At 44.6% G+C, this 17,971-nt stretch overlaps 1 protein-coding gene across 1 annotated transcript in view; it reads left to right on the top strand.

The window, feature by feature from the left end:
- Nucleotides 1-17,971, top strand: part of DGCR2 (DiGeorge syndrome critical region gene 2) — a 79,666-nt gene that overhangs the window by 54,285 nt on the left and 7,410 nt on the right. Inside the window, exons 6-7 of the mRNA XM_008055787.2 lie at nucleotides 7,505-7,681; nucleotides 14,538-14,741. Coding sequence (XP_008053978.1) covers nucleotides 7,505-7,681; nucleotides 14,538-14,741 — 381 coding nt within the window. The remainder of the gene's footprint in view (nucleotides 1-7,504; nucleotides 7,682-14,537; nucleotides 14,742-17,971) is intronic.

Raw genomic sequence — 17,971 nt, 5'->3', positions numbered from 1 at the left:
CGCCACTGCACTCCAGTCTGGGCGACAGAGTGAGACTCCAACTCAAAAAAAAAAAAAAAAAAAAGGTGTGGGATTACAGGCTGAGCCACCGAGCCAGGCTCATATGGATTTCTGTATTGATGTTTTAGGTCTGAAAAGAATGATGTTGGTTATTTAATGGGTATGGCATTGAATCTGTAGATTGCCTTTGGTAGAATGGACATCTCAACAATGTTGATTCTTCCAGTCTATGAGCACCGAATATTTTTCCTTTTGTTTGTGTCATTTGAGCAATGTTTTCTAGTTTTCATTGTAAAGATCTTTCACTTCTCTGGTTAGGAAGATGCCAAGGTATTTTCTGGGTCAACACAGAAATCAAAACAGGAATTAAAAGATTCCTGGAAACAAATGAAAACAAAGAAACATCTTACCAAAACCTCTGGAATGCCATGAAAACAGTACTAAGAGGGAAATTTATATCTCTTCGGACACACATCAAGAAAATAGAAAGAGAACAAGTTGAAAGCCTAACAAACCACCTAAGGGAGCTGGAAAGGCAAGGCGACCAAAACCCTAACTTGAGCAGAAGAATCTAGATCACCAAAGTAAAAGCTCAAATATGGGACATAGAAGACAAAAATACCATAGAAAAAAATAAATAGAACAAAAAGCTGGTTCTTTGAAAGGATAAACAAAATTGATGGACCCCTAGCCAGAATGATGGAAAAAAAGAGAGAAAAAGCCCAAATAAGCACAATCAGAAATGCAAAAAATCAAGTCACAAATGACCCTGAAGAAATACAAATGATTATCAGAGATTACTGTGCACACCTGTATAGAAACAAACTCGATAACCTGAATGAAATGGAGGACTTTCTAACATCACACAACCTCTCAGGGTTGAAACAAGAAGAAATTGAGATCCTAAATAGACTAATAACAACCCAGGCGGTTGACTCTGTCATAAGAAAACTACCTACCAAAAAAAAGCCCTTGACCAGATGAATTTCCAACAGAATTCTACAAAACATACAGGGAGGGGCCGATACCAATCCTATTGAAAGTATTCCAGATAATCGAGAAAGATGGAACTCTCCCCAAATCATTTTATGAAGCTAACATCACAGTAATACCCAAACTGGGTAAAAATCCAACAAAGAAAGAGAACTACAGGCCAGTATCCCTGAGGAACATAGATGCAAAAATACTTAACAATATTCTAGCAAATCGGGCCGGGCATGGTGGCTTACGCCTATAATCCCAGGACTTTGGGAGGCCAAGGCGAGAGGATTGCCTGAGCCCACGGGTTCGAGACCAGCCTGGGCAACTTGGTGAGACCTCATCTCTACAATAAATCAAAAAATTAGCCGGGTGTGGTGGCACGTGTCTGTAGTTCTAGCTACGTGGAAGGCTGAGGCAGAAGGATGGCCTGAGCCCAGCAGGTCGAGGCTGCAGTGTCTGTGAGTATGCCACTGCACTGCATCCTGGGTGACAGAGTGAGACTCCAACTCAAAAAAAAAGAAAGAAAATATTCTAGCAAAATGGGATCCAACAATATCTCAAAAATCATCCACTATGACCAAGTAGGCTTCATCCCCAGGATGCAGGACTGTTTCAATATCTGCAGGACCATAAATGTAATTAAATATATCAACAGATGTAAAAACAAGAACCACGTGATTATATCATTAGATGCAGGAAAAGCTTTCGATAAAATCCAGCCTCCCTTCTTGATAAAAACCCTCGAACACCTAGGCATAGAGGAAACATGCCTCAAAATAGTAAGAGCCATCTATGATAAACCCACAGCCAACATATTGCTAAGTGGACAGAAACTGGAAGCATTTTCCCGAAAACCGGAGCAAGACAAGGCTGCCCACTGTCACCCCTCCTATTCAACATAGTTTTGGAAGTCCTAGTTAGAGCAATCAGACAAGAGATGGAAATCAGGGGTATCCAAATAGGAAGAGAAGTCAATTTATCCCTCTTTGCTGACGATATGATCCTAACCTTGAAAATCCAAGAGAATCTGTCAAAAACCTCTTTGCATTGATAAAGGACTTTGGCAGAGTCTCAAGGTACAATATAAAAATGGAAAAGAAAGTTGCATACTTACATACCTACAACAAACAGGCAGAGAACTAAATAAAAAGTACAATCCCATTCACAATAGCCACGAAAAAACTATTAACCATTTTAATCACTAGTTTGACACCTAATTTGACCATTAGTTTTTCTAGGGCTGTTTTTATTATTATCTGGATTAATATTGATTGACTTGACCTTTGTTATATGATATGAGTCAAAAAAGACAGTTTTATGCATCTGTAAGTAGGATATCTCATTTCTTTTTTTCTTTTTTTTTGAGTTGGAGTCTCACTCTGTCTCCCAGACTGGAGTGCAGTGGCCGCTCCTGGCCACCGCAGCCTCGACCTGCTGTGGTCCCGCGATCCTTCCGCCTCAGCCTTCCAAGTAACCAGAATTACAGGCATGCACTACCACACCCGGCCGATTTTTTGATTTATTGTAGAGATGAGGTCTTGCTGCCCAGGCGGGTCTCTAATCCGCGGACTCGGCAGTCCTCTCACTCACCTCAGCCTCCCAAAGGCGCGCGATTACAGGCTGAGCCACCGAGCCTGGCTGGATATCTCATTTCTATTCTTAAATTTACAGTTATATTTGCATAATAAAATTTCTAAAAATATATATATTCAAATGGTGTTTATCCATGCTTTGTAAGGATTTTAATAATTTTTTTTTTTTTATTCAATTTGGAGTGTCACTGTTGCCCAAGCTGGAGTGTAGTGGCATGCTCATGGCCACCTGCTGGGCTCTGGTGATCCTTCTGCCTCAGCCTTCCAAGTAGCTGGAACTACAGGTGCTTGCTACCACGCCCGGTTAATTTTTGATTTGTTTTAGAGACAAGGTCTCACCAAGTTGCCCGGGCTGGTCTCAAACCGTGGGCTCAGGCAATCCACTCACCTCGGCCTCCCAAAGTGCTGGGATTGTAGGCTGAGCCACCAAACCCGACCTAATAAATTTTTTATTGGTGAATTTTCCATTTCTATCTACAACAAAAGTGTCTTGGTAGAAAAAAACAAATGTGGCACTTGAATCTTGGTGGCACTCAATTAATTGAGGGCTTATAAAAAACTTTCAGGGGACAATTAAGGAAATTAGAATGAGGACTTTTGCAGATACCTTTTCTCAGGTGTAGCAAGTGTTGTGGTTATGTAAGTTTAGGGGCCGCACACCTGTGCACCTGTGTGCAGGAGCAAGCCCCTCTGATGTCTGCAGGGAAGGGTGTCCAGGAAGGGGTGAGACGACCAAACAGCCATTTGTGGGTCAGTGCTGGAGCCACTCGGTGATGCATGCACTTTTCTCTCTACCTTTGTATATTTCTAAAAAATTCCGTACCAACGCATTTAAGAAGATTTCTGCCAAAAACAAAACCAAAAAAACCCCAAGAAACTGCAGAGTGAAAAGAATACAGTAGTGAAAATACAAGCAAGCAAAGAACGTGGCCTGGCCAGCCCTTCTCACAGATGTGGTGCAAGAGGGTGCCAGTGGGATCTGAGGAGTTTGTCCCCAAAAAAATTGTCAGGAAAACCATGGTGAGTGGATTCAAACCTTTCATTGCTAGTGATGAACCTTCCCTAAGAACATGTTGTGTCTGAGGATATTAGCTAAGAATACTAGGAAGTCCTCTCAGTAAGATATTTTAAAATGTGTGTTTCATCTACGTATTGTCCACTGTCTTTCTGTTTTATGACATGTGCTATGGATCAGCACAATGGTACATGAGTAATATTATATAAATACACATACTTATTATGCATATCTGTCAGCACCACCATATACATTTTAAGTGTGGAGCTCACTCCCCTTTGGCTGCCTGGGCCTTGAGGGACACGCTCACAGACTCTTCTCCAGGTCCATGTGAGCCTCTGAGCCCTGCCCCGGGGTGCTGAGACCCTGCAGTTTGACAGCAACAGGTCCTGGTATGCCTGGAGACAACTGTCACCAGAGGACATGGGGCCAGTGTTTTTATAACATTTGTGTAGAAACTTTGAAAAAATACAGATACTTGTTGTCTAGAAAGAATTGTCCACGTTTTCCCACACACCACTCCACGGGGGCCTTGCATCATTACTGCTGACAGTGTCACTTCTATTTCTGGTTATTCATACTTGATAATTATTTTAAAATATAAAAGTAGAAACACATAGAGTGTTCATGTGTTGTATGACTTGTTTGTTTAAGATTTGCTCAGTGCCTCTGCCCCATTTATCCCCTTATTTCTCAGCACCCACACCACTGGTGCTAACTTGCATCACACATTGGCTGAGATCAGGAGGTGAATGACTTAGAAGGAGCCTTCTTGTCTTCCCAACAACTTTTCAGATGTGACCAGTACCCAGGGGAGACATGGCCATGTTGTAGGGTCCTGGCCAGTGAGGTCAGTAGACAAGATGGTGGTCCTGGACCAGTCTGTGGGACCTACCATCTAGAAGCCCTAGTCCACAGTGAGCGAGAGGCCAGGCCAATCTAGCAGCTGCTGGAAGGGCAGTGCAGAGACCCTGCCTTCTGAATGAGGTGGTCATCAGGCTGGAATAAGGACACCTGGCTTCAGGCTGCAATTTCCAGAGGGAAGACAGTCACAGAGTGGGGCAGCTGCCTCTATCATGGGCATTAGGGAGGTAAGCCCATGCAGGGTTGTTTTGTGGGTGCTAAAGTGACAAGGCAGGAAGGGGTGTTCATGGGTTCAGAAAAATGAGTGAGGATTCCCCTGCTGCAGGATTGGTGGGGACTTGTGGGCTGGGGGCAGACACGAAGGTGGCAGTGGCTGTTCACATGTGCAGGAGACATGGTAGAGGCAGTTAGGTGGCGTTCAGATGCCCTTGCATATCAAACTCAGGAGCCAGGTATCCTGTGGCTGGCAATGGCCCAGCCCTAGGTGGCCTGTAGAGCTGTGCTGAGCAACTCAGATGTGAATGAGTAAGAGAACTGACTGGAAGCTTGCTGCCACCCTATCAAGGTGAGAACTGGATCTTGCCACAGTATCAGTGGGTGAGGAGGGACATCCTGGAGGAGGTTTGGAGACGGGTTCTGTGGGTAAAAGATGGCTCCCAGTGCTCACAGTACCTTTCTCCAGGCCAGGGGTCCTTCAAGAAGAGCAGGATGGGGTGGGGGTGTCCAGGAGGCAGTGGCAGGCCCAAGAGAAAAGCCTGTAGGCATCATCACCAGTAAAGGGCGGGGAGTCCTCCTGGCTTCTTTCATACCCCACCCCATTTCATATAGGTCCAGGGTCTTATCACTTGTCATCAGCCTGCAGCCCCCATCTTACCTGACACCCTAATGATTACTCACCTCATTACCTGATAGCCTCTGGCAGGTCTCCTGGCCCCAACCCCATCTCTCCTTACACAACTGCCGGAGAATCCTTTTCCGCTCTGCCCCTGCTGTTGTTCCTGGTTCTCATTTCTCATGGCAGTCACAATTACACCGAGGATGGCAGCTCCCTTCCCTTTCTTCCTTACCCACCACCACTCCTGGCCTGTAGCCCCACAGGCTGCCTTGCTCTTAGCTGTCACTGTGAGCCTTTTCTGGGATACTCCTGTCCACTTTTGGGGCTCATTCCTGGTGTATTCTGGCCTGGGCTGGTGTTTGGCCCCTGGCAGGGGTGCGTTAGTGCTAGCAGTGCCAGCCTGCTTCCACTACACATACCACGTGTCTGTGGTGGGTGTCTGCTCCCTCTGCAAGGCTGCATTTGGGGGGAGCTGTGTGACCAGCCCCCAGTCAGCACCTAGGCTTGACCTCCAGCAGCTTCCCTGGGTGGGTGTGCTGCACACATGCTGAGGCAGCTCACTAACGTGAGGGTGACACTATGTGCTCCAACTACATGTAGCTCATTAGGCCCTGAACCCAAGTCTTGTGTGAACCCCATTTTGCTGATTGCCTGAGCCACCCTCCAGCTTGACTCTGCCCTGGTCCAGGCAGCTTTTGGAGTGGACCTAGGTCCCAAGTCTCTGCCCTGAGAGGTCATTTGTGGCCTTAGTTTGAGTTTCACCGTCATGAACAGCAGTTGTGCTCAGGAGCTCAGAGTTGGCAGCTGACTTCAGCACTGAGAACTTGGGTTTTGAAGTTGAAGATTAGCCCATGGAATAAGAAGCCAAATATTGAAGAGGATAGTTTTTAAAGGGGTGTGGTGCTACTTAGGTGAAGAGGCATCTGTGGGAGATGAGGGGGTGTACAGAGCCTCAGGCCTGGTTGGGAAATGGGGCCTCTGGAGGAAAGGTGGGATAGCAGTGCTTAGTGTGCTGGTGGCGGCACCCACTAGGCAGTGGAGATGAGCCCTCCAGGTGGTATGGAAGACATCTCCAGAGAGCCACTCGTCCCTGCCCTCCTACGAATCTGACACATGCAGATGAGGCAGGCAGAATGCCCGATGTTTCTGGGAACAGGATGCAGCTGTCACAGTGGCTGCCTGCCAGCCAGGAACAGGCCTTGCAGGCCTTGGTGTTTCTTGAGAGCCAGTCCCCTGCCCTCTGCAGAGCACAGAATAGACCTGCCTTCAGAATCATCGATCTTTTCAAACTGAGTCCTATGTTTAGTGCTGGAAGTAACCAGAGCTTAGAAGGATGTGGGTGGAAATGCCTAGTCTTATTAAAGGGGTGAACTGCACTGCTGTCATAAGAATGTGAGAGCCTGATGTTGGTTATTCTGCTTTCTGGAAAAGCTTGCTTTGTATTTCTAGTGACCTGGATCAGGTGAGCCTCAAGAAATCATGGTGGCCCAGGCATGGAGGGCTGTGCAGAGGAGAGAGTAGGCCCTGGGACATGGCAGAAGAGAGGCACATCCTCAGTGGCAAGGATAGAGCAGTTTCTGAGCGCCTTTTCCCTGGTGTGGAGGGCAGGAGCTGAGTGGGTGAGCAAGTATCCCAGGAAGCCAGTGCTTTCCAGGTGTTCCCTCCAGCCTGCCTACTAGGAATGCTGATGTTTCTGGGGATGTTGGAGCCCACGACTCTGCCCAAGTGGTATGTTCCTCACAGGTGCAAGATGGAGACTTCCAGTATTCTGTCCTGGGGTGGGGGGCTTTCACCTTTCCCTGCCTATTTGTTTCCCCTACCCATTTCCCTATTTGTCTGTCTGTTAATTTGTCTGTCTATTTGCATCTGTGAATGCGTGCATTCTGATCCAGTGTGTTATAATCCTTTTACTTTGTTATTCATGTTATTGCTCTGACTTTGAATACCACCAGGTAACCCCGATCTGATGCTTTCTTCTGGTGCTCAGAGTAGCACTTCTCAGATCTGTGTGTTTGTGGTCTCACAGAAGCAGCCCTAGACAGGCCCAGTGCCTGGAGCCACTCCCAGAAGCTGGGGAGTCCTGAGCGAACGCTGGACTGCAGTGACCACCAGCACTTGACAGTCCACATGCTCTTTGGTAGTCTTGTCTGATGCCTTGGTCCCTTGAAGACTGCATGTGACTCATGTGCTGACATGTTATGCTCTCTGGCCCCACAGGCTCTTCGGAGGTGTTCCTGCCCCCAGACCCCATCTTCGCCTCGGCCATATCTGAGAATGACAACGTATTCTGTGCACAGCTCCAATGCTTCCACTTTCCCACCCTGCGACACCATGACCTCCACAGCTGGCATGCTGAGAGCTGTTATGAGAAGTCTTCATTTCTGTGTAAAAGAAGTAAGCCCCCTGACCATGCCTTCTTGGGGAATGCTTCATTGGACTCTGAGGTGTGCGTGCTATGCCATGTTGGAGTGGACGCCCTGCCCGCCTTATACCTTGAACCCAGACCATTTATAGCTTTGTATTCTGGGCAGCTGTTCGGCCTCTCTGAGCCCACGATTCTCTTTCCCAGGATAGAATGTTCCTGCTTCAGTGTTGTTAGGAGATTAAAAGGGAATGGAGATCCAAAGACTTACCAATCCCTGGCATCTGTGGTATATCTGAGTCCGATGGTTGCCTCCCCCAACTTTCTCAGATCCTTCTGCAATCCTTTCTGCTTCTTGATTTGGCTTGTCTCCTTTGCTGCCTCTTCCCCAGTCTATGGTGTCACAGATCCTTCTCTGTCCCTCTGACAACCCGTTCACCCAAATTCCACATTAAGGTCTCTTTCAACTTTAGGGACTCAAGATATGGCTGTGCTGACCAAGGGCACGGCCCCTGCTTCTGTCTGGTCCTTCTCTGTGATGGGGTAGGGGATGGAATCAGCTTTGGGGGCCACCGGCAGCCACTAACATAAAGAGTCAGCTAATGATCTCAGCAGCATCCATGTGAAGCATCACGCCCTTCCTTGCTGCTGTGTTATGGATTAGGATTTCATGCATGTCTGAATCTGTTTCTGGAGTCCATTCTGACCCTTGACTATCTTGTCGATTGTGCGTCAGTGCCATGCTTTTGTCTTGCTATAGCTTCACGATCAATCTTGATAGCTGTATTATGACTTCTCTACTTTGTATTTGACTATTATGTTGCCTATCCTTGGCCTTTTTCTCCTCTAAATGAATTTTAGGGTAAGTTTTCTGAATTTCCTTATGCTTTTATTTTTTGATTTTTCTAGATTTTCTATTTAAGACATTTTGTTTCTTCTTTTAAATCTTTAACTTTTAGTTCTTTACTTTTTTTATTTTTCCTGGTGTTAACTTTTCTTGCTGAAGTCTCTAGTACAGTGCTGATTAGAAGTAGTGGTAGTGAATATGATTGTCTTCTAAACTTAAATGAGAATGCTTTTACTATGTCAGCAAGAAATGGAATACATTCTATATAATTGTAGAACATACTTTTGATGAGGTTAAGGAAGTATCTTTCTATTCCTATTTTGCCGGGAATATTTGTTACAAAAACATATTAATTTTCATTAAATTTTTTTAAATGTGTTTGTTGGAGTTATGTGGTTTTTCTTCTTTACTATATCTGTTCATTTCTTATTTTATATAAATAGATTTTCTTTTTTTTTTGAGTTGGAGTCTCACTCTGTCGCCCAGACTGGAGTGCAGTGGCCGCTCCCAGCCACCGCAGCCTCGACCTGCTGGGCTCCGGTGATCCTTCTGCCTCAGCCTTCCAAGTAGCCGGAATTACAGGCATGCGCTACCACGCCCGGCTGATTTTTTGATTTATTGTATAGATGAGATCTCGCTGCCCAGGCGGGTCTCGAACCCGCGGGCTCAGGCAATCCACTCACCTCAGCCTCCCAAAGGCGCAGGATTACAGGCTGAGCCACCGAGCCTGGCTTAAATAGATTTTCTAATGTTAAACCATCCTCATGGTTTTTGTATATATATATTATACTGCTGGATTTGGTTTGCTGATATTTTATTTAAATTTTTGGAACTTTTAAGAAGTGATCCTGGCCTGTTACATTCCATTTCTATACTCTCTTTGTCTTGTTATTTTGTTTTTAGAGATGGGGTCTCACTCTATGGCCCAGGCTGGAGTACAGTGGCTATTCACAGGCACAGTCTTAGTGCACTAAAGCCTCAAACTCCTGGGCTTATGTGATCCTCCCGCCTCAACCTCCCAAGCAGCTAGGACTACATTGACTTGTTTGCATCATGTTTATGGTTTTTTTTTTTTTTTTTTTTTTGAGTCGGAGTCTCACTCTGTTACCCAGGCCAGAGTGCAGTGGCACGCTCACAACCACTGGATTCTCGACCTGCTGGACTCAGGTGATCCTTCCACCTCAGCCTTTCAAGTAACTGGAACTATAGGCTTGCGCCACCACGCCTAGCTAATTTTTTTGATTTATTGTAGAGACAAAGTCTTACCATGTTACCCAGGCTGATCTTGAACCTGTAGGCTCAGGCAGTTCTCTCACCTCCATTTCTCAAAGTTCTGGGATTACAGGTATGAGCCACTGCGCCTGGCTATTGTTTTATAAAGTGAGTTGGGGCCAGGCACAGTGGCTCATGCCTGTAATCGCAGCTCTTTTGGAGGCTGAGGTAGGAGTACCGCTTGAACCCAGGAATTCAAGACCAGTCTAGGCAACATAATGAGGCTTCATCTTGACAAAAACAAACAAAAAAATTAGTCAGGTGTAGAGGCATGCACCCATAGTGCCAGCTACTAGGGAGGCTGAGGCGGGAGAATCACACTTATGTTTTGCCACTGCTCTCCAGCCTGGATGGCAGGGTGAGACCCTGACTCAAAAAAAAAAAAATACATACATCCCTTTGATGAGGTTAAGGAAGTACCTTTCTATTCTTATTTTGCTGGGAATATTTATATAGTGAGTTGGAAAACATCCTCTTTTACCATTATCTAAATCTGTGTGTATTTCCTAAGAACAAGGACACTCTCTTGTTTACCCATAGTCCATTGATCAAAATCAGGGCACTTAGCATGGATGCAGTGCCATACAGTAATTCACAATTCATTATTCCAGTTTTGTCGGTTACTCTGATAATACCCTTTATAGCTGTTTTTTCGTTGGTCCAGTCCAGAATCATGCATTGCATCTGGTTGTCATATCTCTTAAGTCTCCTAGTCTTTCAGTTTGAGTAATTTCTCTTGACCTGTTTTCAAGTTTACTCATTCTTTCCTTGGCTATGTTAATTCTACTTATGAGCCCAGTGAAGGCATTCTTCATCTGTTTTGTTCATTTTGTCTGTTTTTCAATTTCTAGGGTTTCTATTTGATTCTTTCTTATAGTTCCCATATCAGCCGATTTCCTATTTCCTGATCTTATATATTGTCTACCTTTTCCTTTGGAGCCTTTAACATATTAATCATAGTTATTTTAAATTTCCTGTGGGATAGTTCCCTCTTCTGTATCATATTGGGTCTGGTTTTGTTGGTTGTTTTGTCTTTGGAGCATGATGTTTTTCTCTGGGCTTATTTATTTATTTATTTATTTTTGAGTTGGAGTCTCACTCTGCCACCCAGACTGGAGTGCAGTGGCCGCTCCCGGTCACCGCAGCCTCGACCTGCTGGGCTCCGGTGATCCTTCTGCCTCAGCCTTCCAAGTAGCCGGAATTACAGGCATGTACTACCACGCCCAGCTGATTTTTTGATTTATTGTAGAGATGAGGTCTCGCTGCCCAGGCGGGTCTCGAACCCGCGGGCTCAGGCCATCCACTCACCTCAGCCTCCCAAAGGTGCGGGATTACAGGCTGTCAGACACCATGTGGAACGATAGAGACCGAGTTTGATAGTTTTGATGTTTGCAAATGGCTGTGCCTTTCCTTCTAGGCCTTTAGTGCAAAGAGGTCTTTAGTACAGTGAGGATGTGTTACTCTGGGTGGGGATTGAGCTGGTCTTGAGGTTTGTTGGCACCCTCAGTGCACCCCAGGCTTTACAATCAATAGTGATGCTTTGCATTTGGTGTGGGGGCTGGTTTGTCAGAGGGTTCTTAATGTCTGCTCCACCTTCCACACTCAGTCATCCCTTTGGGCCACATCTTTGACTCTTGCAGCTCTCCTAGCAATAGTCCACTGTGTGACTCAGTAGTGGTAGGAGCTGATATTCTGATTACATCACAGCAGGCCCAGTGTCCTGAGTCTCTAGGATTGGGCCTTCACTAGTGCTCCTGCCATTCTACCATCTGGAATTAGATCAAGTACAGAGACTTCTCACTAGGGACCTAAGTTTCCAGGTGTTCTCTGGTTGGAAGCAGGGCAGTTTAGGTGATTAGTTTATGGAGCACATTTGTCTTTCTCTGGTGGGTTTTGAGTTGGAAGTAATGCACACAAAATAGACAGCAAGCTGGTGATCACTGACCAGATCCTGACTGCCTTTGGCTGGTTGCTGCAGAGGTAGTAGATCAGGGAGAGGTCTTTGGTCATACATATATGGCCTGGCCATTGTTGGTCATCAAATCATAAGGTAGAAAATGTTCTATAAATGGAGCCACATTTGGGGCTGGCTTTTTTCGCTCATAATTTCCTGGAGAGTACTTACATTAATCTGAATTGTTACTTATATTAATAATTTATTCATTTTTATTGCTGAGCAGCATTTCATGATTTTTTTCCCCCACAGTTTAAGGGCATGTAGACTGATTCCAGTTTTTGGCTTTTACAGTGAAAGCTGCTGTGAACATTTGTTTATAGGTTTTTGTGCAAACATAGGTTTTTATTTCTTTGGGACAAATGCCTAGGATTGCAGTTGCTAATTCGTATAGTAGTTACATGTTTAGTTTTTTAAGAAACAAGCAAACTTATCCATTTTATATTTCTACCAGCAATGTATGAGTTATCTAATTTCTTTACATCCTCCCCAGTGCTTGTTGGTTTCACTGTTTTTCATGTCATTCTGTTAGGTATGCAGTACTAGCTCCTTGCAGTTTTAATTTGCATTTCCCTGAGGCTCACAATGTTAAAACCTTGTGCTTATTTGCCATCTGTATGTTCTCTTTGTTGAAATATCTGTTCATGTCATTTTTCCATTTTCTCTTAGCATTTATTTTTTTTACTGCAAATATTTTTCCTAACCTGTGGCTTGTCTTTATCTTCTTCACATGAACTTTTAGAAACAAAATTTTTAATTTTATTCAAGCCCTAGGTATCAGCTTTTCCTTTTATGGAGGATTCTTTTAGTGTCAAGTCCAAGTACTCTTTGCCTAGCCTTATGTTCTGAAGAGAGTTTTTCCTAAATGTTTTTTAGGTTTATGTTTTACATTTAAGTCTGTGATGCATTTTTGAGTTAACTTTTTAATAAGGTATGAGATTTAGGTCAAGATTCTTTAGTCTAGTATAGTTTTGCTCCCACATATCACCTTTGTGCTATTATCGGCAAATATATGTATATTTCTATGTATTATATACCCAATACGACATTATATACATATTTTATACAATTGCTTTTAAAATCAGTTAAGAGAATAAAAGTAAAAAAATACCGGTTTAAACTGTAATTTAGAGTGGATTGCCTGAGCCCACGGGTTCGTGACCCACCTGGGCAGGCGAGACCTCATCTCTACAATAAATTAAAAAAAAATTAGCTGGGCGTGGTAGTGCGCACCTGTAATTCCAGCTCCTTGGAAGGCTGAGGCGCAAGGATCACCGGAGCCCAGCAGGTCGAGGCTGTGGTGGCCAGGAGCGGCTACTGCACTCCAGTCTGGGTGACAGAGTGAGACTCTAACTCTAAAATAAAATAAAAAAAACCAAAAAACTGTAATTTATAGTTATATACTGGTTTTCTTTGTTATTCGCATGTGTATTTGAATTACTATCTGGGAGGGTCACATGCTTTTAGTCTGAGGAACTTCCTTTGGTGTTTCTTATAAGGTGGATCTGCACATAACAAATCCTTTCAGTTTTTGTCTGTCTGGAAAAGTATTTATTTTGCTTTTGCTTCTTGGAAAATAGCTTAGCTGGATATGAATTCTAGGTTTTCAACTTTCTCTGAGCACTTTGAATATATTATCCCACTGCCTCTGGCCACTATTGTTTCTGCTGAGAAGTCATTGTTTATTTTATTGGGGACCCCTTATAAAGTCATTTTCTGTCTGTAGCTTTCAAGATTTTCACTGTCTTTGATTTTCAACATTTTTACTATGTTGTGTCAGTTTATTGATCTTTTACATTTATCCTACATGGAGTTCGTTAAGCTTCCTGGATGTATAGGTTTTTGTTTTTCAGTGAATTGGGATAGTTTTCAGCCATTATTTCTTTGATTATTTTTCTACTTTCCTTTCCTTTTGGCACTTCCATTTCACATATGTTGGTGTGCTTGATGGTATCCTGCATTTCTCTGAGGATTGTGTTCATTTTTCTCATTCTTTTTTCTCTGTTTTAGCAGGGAATAATTTTATGTGACTATCTTGCCCTGGGAGTTTCTGATCACATAAATGTTGTATATTTGACCCCAGTCTTAAGTGAGACACAGAAATTGTGAAATTTCAGAAGAGTCTTTAGACATCCTCATACCATTTGGAGACTGGAACAAGCTTCCTTCTCATGTCCCTTTGCTTTTCACTGAATATGTATCCCGTCAAGGTCCTCCTCATCCCTCGTCCCTTCTCCTAGGCATTTGTCATGTCTGCCTTTCAACTGAAAGCTCTGGGTTTTCAGTTCCCTCCTTGTCCTTGGCCATGGCCATTCCTCTTACTCTAGTCCCAGGTCAGCTCTGCGCAGAGTCTACCATGTGTGTCTCAAGTCCACTGGACCATCTTCCTAAACAGAACTGGCGCTTTCCTTGGAGATTTGTTTGAAACATATTCTGTTTTAAAATGGTTAACAGGCACAGCAGCTATATCTCAGAATTGAGGAAATCTCATAAGTAAACTACTAAGGAAACTCCAAAGCAAATTCCAAAGGACAGGGACCTTTGCCTTGTAATCTGGCATTCTCTGTCCTAACCCTCTTGAGCTCTGTGACACTCTGTGGCCTACATTTGCTCTGGCAAGATGTGCTCTGTCATAACAGTGTGTTGTGGCAACTGCTCTTAGAAAACCACTCCCTGTGTGGTGGGGCAGCACTGGACAGAGTTACAGCACAATCTAACTGCTCCGTTGCCTTTTCAATCCCCCAGTTCCAAGTGGGGAGGGTCAGGGCTTCCTTCGTGGGTCACACATACATCTGTACACGTGTGCTCATTGCAGGTCAAACGTGCGTTGACATCAAGGACAATGTGGTGGATGAAGGTTTCTACTTCACCCCCAAAGGGGATGATCCGTGCCTGAGCTGCACCTGCCATGGAGGGGAGCCTGAGATGTGTGTGGCCGCCCTCTGTGAGCGGCCCCAGGCCTGCCAGCAGTACCGCAAAGACCCCAAAGAGTGCTGCAAGTTCATGTGTCTGGACCCAGGTGAGACTCTTGATGGTGGGTTATTAGTCAGCCTCCCCATTCAGGTCTGGAGGCTAGATGACCCTTCACTTCCTCAGTGGCAGGGATTCATGAGAATGCGTGGCACAGCCACAGTGACAGAATTTGCTCACAGATCTGTCTCAGGGGCTTTGATGCTGCTGTTTTCATGGGCGTGTCTCACGTGACCCCTCAAGTTTCTTCATTCCCATTTTTGGGTAACAAGCAGCATTCACAAGTGAACTTGCACTTGATATGACTGGCTGTTCATAAATCAGCAGGAGCAGATGGTTTTCAACCTTTCTCCTTTCTTTTTAAGACTGAGATAGACTTCTAATTCATGTCCACATTTGAGTTCTTCCTGTTTCTGGTGTGGTGATATGGAGAATAGTGATAGTTGTCACTGCTTACAGTCATTAATTTTTACTGTTAGAATCTTTAAGAAAAAGACTATTACCCTCAGTTTCAAGGTTAAAACCCCTCACCACTAGGTGGTGCTTTAAGGTGGCACCACAACAAATCTGGGTCTGGAATGACCATCTCCCTTCTACTTGCAAAAAATAGCAGCAAGTGAAACCTTACTCTCAGGACCATGGCCACTCTGTGCACATTCAGATCTCAAGAGAAATGTACATCAGAAGCATGAATTTCTTTCTTTCTTGGGTGCCACAGTGTGAACGTGACATGATGGGCACTTGTGGAAGCCCATGGGCTCATGATCCCTGCAGAAGGGCAGCTTGGGCAAGGCATGGTGGCTATCTGGGTCCCTGGGAGATCCCATAAAGGAGAAGCTGGAGCCTGAGTTTGAGGGACACAACAATGAGAGCTGTACCCAAGTGGAGTGTTCAGTGTCCCTCCACACTAGGAGGCTTGCAGAGTAGGAGGTCAGAGCCATCCTCCAGAGGCCATATCTGAGGCTGGGTGGCAGGGGATACTCTGGCACATACACCACCAGATATGTGCAGTTAACTGCATTGAGCTCAGAGGCCACATTGCAGCCAAGCCCACCAGAGGACCTGAAGTTAGAGATGAAGGCAGGTGGTGCTTGGGCCTATCCCATGGGGCAGAGAGTTTTCTGCTAGTATAGGATGCATTCCTACAGGGCTATGAGAAACACTGATTGGGTGCTTACCAAGGTTCCCGTGCCCCTAGCCACATCACTCCAAACCTCCAACTTAGTTATCTCCAGGAACCAAACTCTTCATAAGCAACATCAACTGGATTTCTGGTTCCGTTTCTCAGGAGTCTATCAGTGCTGCCTTGCCACTCTGCCCAGGGTTTGAAAGGATGGCCATAAACAAGGATGGCCTGTCTGTGGGCATTTGTGACCTAGGGAGCCTGCCTAGCCCCCAAGGACTTCTCAGAGGACTGGGGTCCTCAGCGTTTTCTACAGGCCCAGAGCTGCAGCAGCTTACCCTCCTGCACAGCCAGAGCAACTTAGCTGGGCCCTGATCTGCCCACATTGTAACCATGCTTCTGCAGGCTCCTGACTTTTTCCCAGGGGTCTTCTTTGAGAAGTGACTATACTGCATTAAGAACCAAAATGTTGCCACCGAAACTGGAGACTCTGGGAAAGGAATCTCAGGTGTTAAGCATCAGAAAAAAGGCAAGAATAAGCCGGGCTCAGTGGCTCAGCCTGTAATCCTGCGCCTTTGGGAGGCTGAGGTGAGTGAATTGCCTGAACCCGCAGGTTCGAGACCCGCCTGGGCAGCGAGACCTCATCTCTACAATAAATCAAAAAATTAGCCCGGCGTGGTAGCGCGCGCCTGTAATTCCAGCTACTCGGAAGGCTGAGGCGGAAGAATAGCCGGAGCCCAGCAGGTCAAGGCTGCGGTGGCCGGGAGCGACCACTGCACTCCAGTCTGGGCTACTGAGTGAGACTCCAACTCTTAAAAAAAAGGCAAGAATATTTGTCTTTGCCCTGCTGTGTATCACTGGACTCAAGATCAAAGCCAGAGCTAGAAGGCAAGAAGAAATGAAAAGGCATGCATACCAGAGGGGAAGAAATGAAACCATTCCTCTTTGCAGACAACACTATTGTGTACAAAATCCCAGAGAATCTACAGGAAAGTTATTAGGACAAATAAATGTGTTTAGAAAACTCTCCAGGTATGAAATCGACATATAAAAAATTCACTGTAGTTGCATAATCTCCCTGAAACCACTGAAAATTGATATTTTAAAAACACCTCTTTTTTTTTTTGTCAGACTATCATTCTGTTGCCTAAGCTGTGGTTGCCTAAGCTCACCACAGCCTCAACCTCCTGGGCTCAGGTGAATCCCCCACCTAAGCCTCCCAAATAGCTGGGACTACAGGCATGTGCCACCATATCAGGCTAATTTTTTAGATTTTTTTGTAGAGATGGGGTCTCACTATGTTGCTCAAGCTGGTCTCGAACTCCTGGGCTCAAGCAGTCCTCTCACCTTGGCCTCCCAAAGTGCTAGGATTAATAGGCGTGAGCTACCCTTCTTGACTGAAAAGTACCATTTATTATAGCACCAAAAAATATGAAAAATTAGTTATAAATTTTATATGTGTATATACTGTGATTAAAAAAGGTATAAATAAAAGGAAAATATACCATAGTCATGGTTTAGGTGACTCATTAGTATCATTAGGTAGTTAATTCTCCCCAAATTATAGATTTAGTACCATCCCAACCAAAATTCCAACAGACTTTTATAGGCATTGACAAGCTGATTCTAGAAGTTAGATGGAAAGGCCCAAGAATTAGAACAGCCTAAACAGTTTTTACAAAGAGCAAGGTTGGAGGATTCATGCTACCTGATTTGCAACTTCATGTACAGCCATTATAATAAAAATCGTGGTATTAATTAAAGAGTAGACACATAGATCAATGGAATAGAATAGTCTTGTAACAGCCTCACACTATATGTTTAAGTGATCTTTGACAAAGGTACAAAGGCAATTCATTGGAAAAAGAATAATCTTTTAATGAATGGGGCTGGAACAGTTGGACATCCATATGCAAACAATAAGAACCTTACCCTATACCTCCTACTATCTATAAAATTAATTCAAAAATGCAGCTGGGTGCAGTGGCTCATGCTTATAATCCCAGCACTTCACGAGGCTGAGGCAGGAAGATTGCTTGAGTTCAGGAATTTGAGATCAGCCTGGGCAACATAGCAAGACCTTTTCTCTACAAAACCTTCTCTTTTTTTTGAGTTGGAGTCTCACTCTGTCGCCCAGACTGGAGTGCAGTGGCCGC

Source organism: Carlito syrichta, unplaced genomic scaffold (assembly GCF_000164805.1).
Source record: "Carlito syrichta isolate Samal-C Ts95f unplaced genomic scaffold, Tarsius_syrichta-2.0.1 Scaffold301954, whole genome shotgun sequence".
In the NCBI taxonomy this organism is placed as follows: Eukaryota; Metazoa; Chordata; class Mammalia; order Primates; family Tarsiidae; genus Carlito; species Carlito syrichta.
This window is presented reverse-complemented; position numbering and strand designations above follow the sequence as displayed.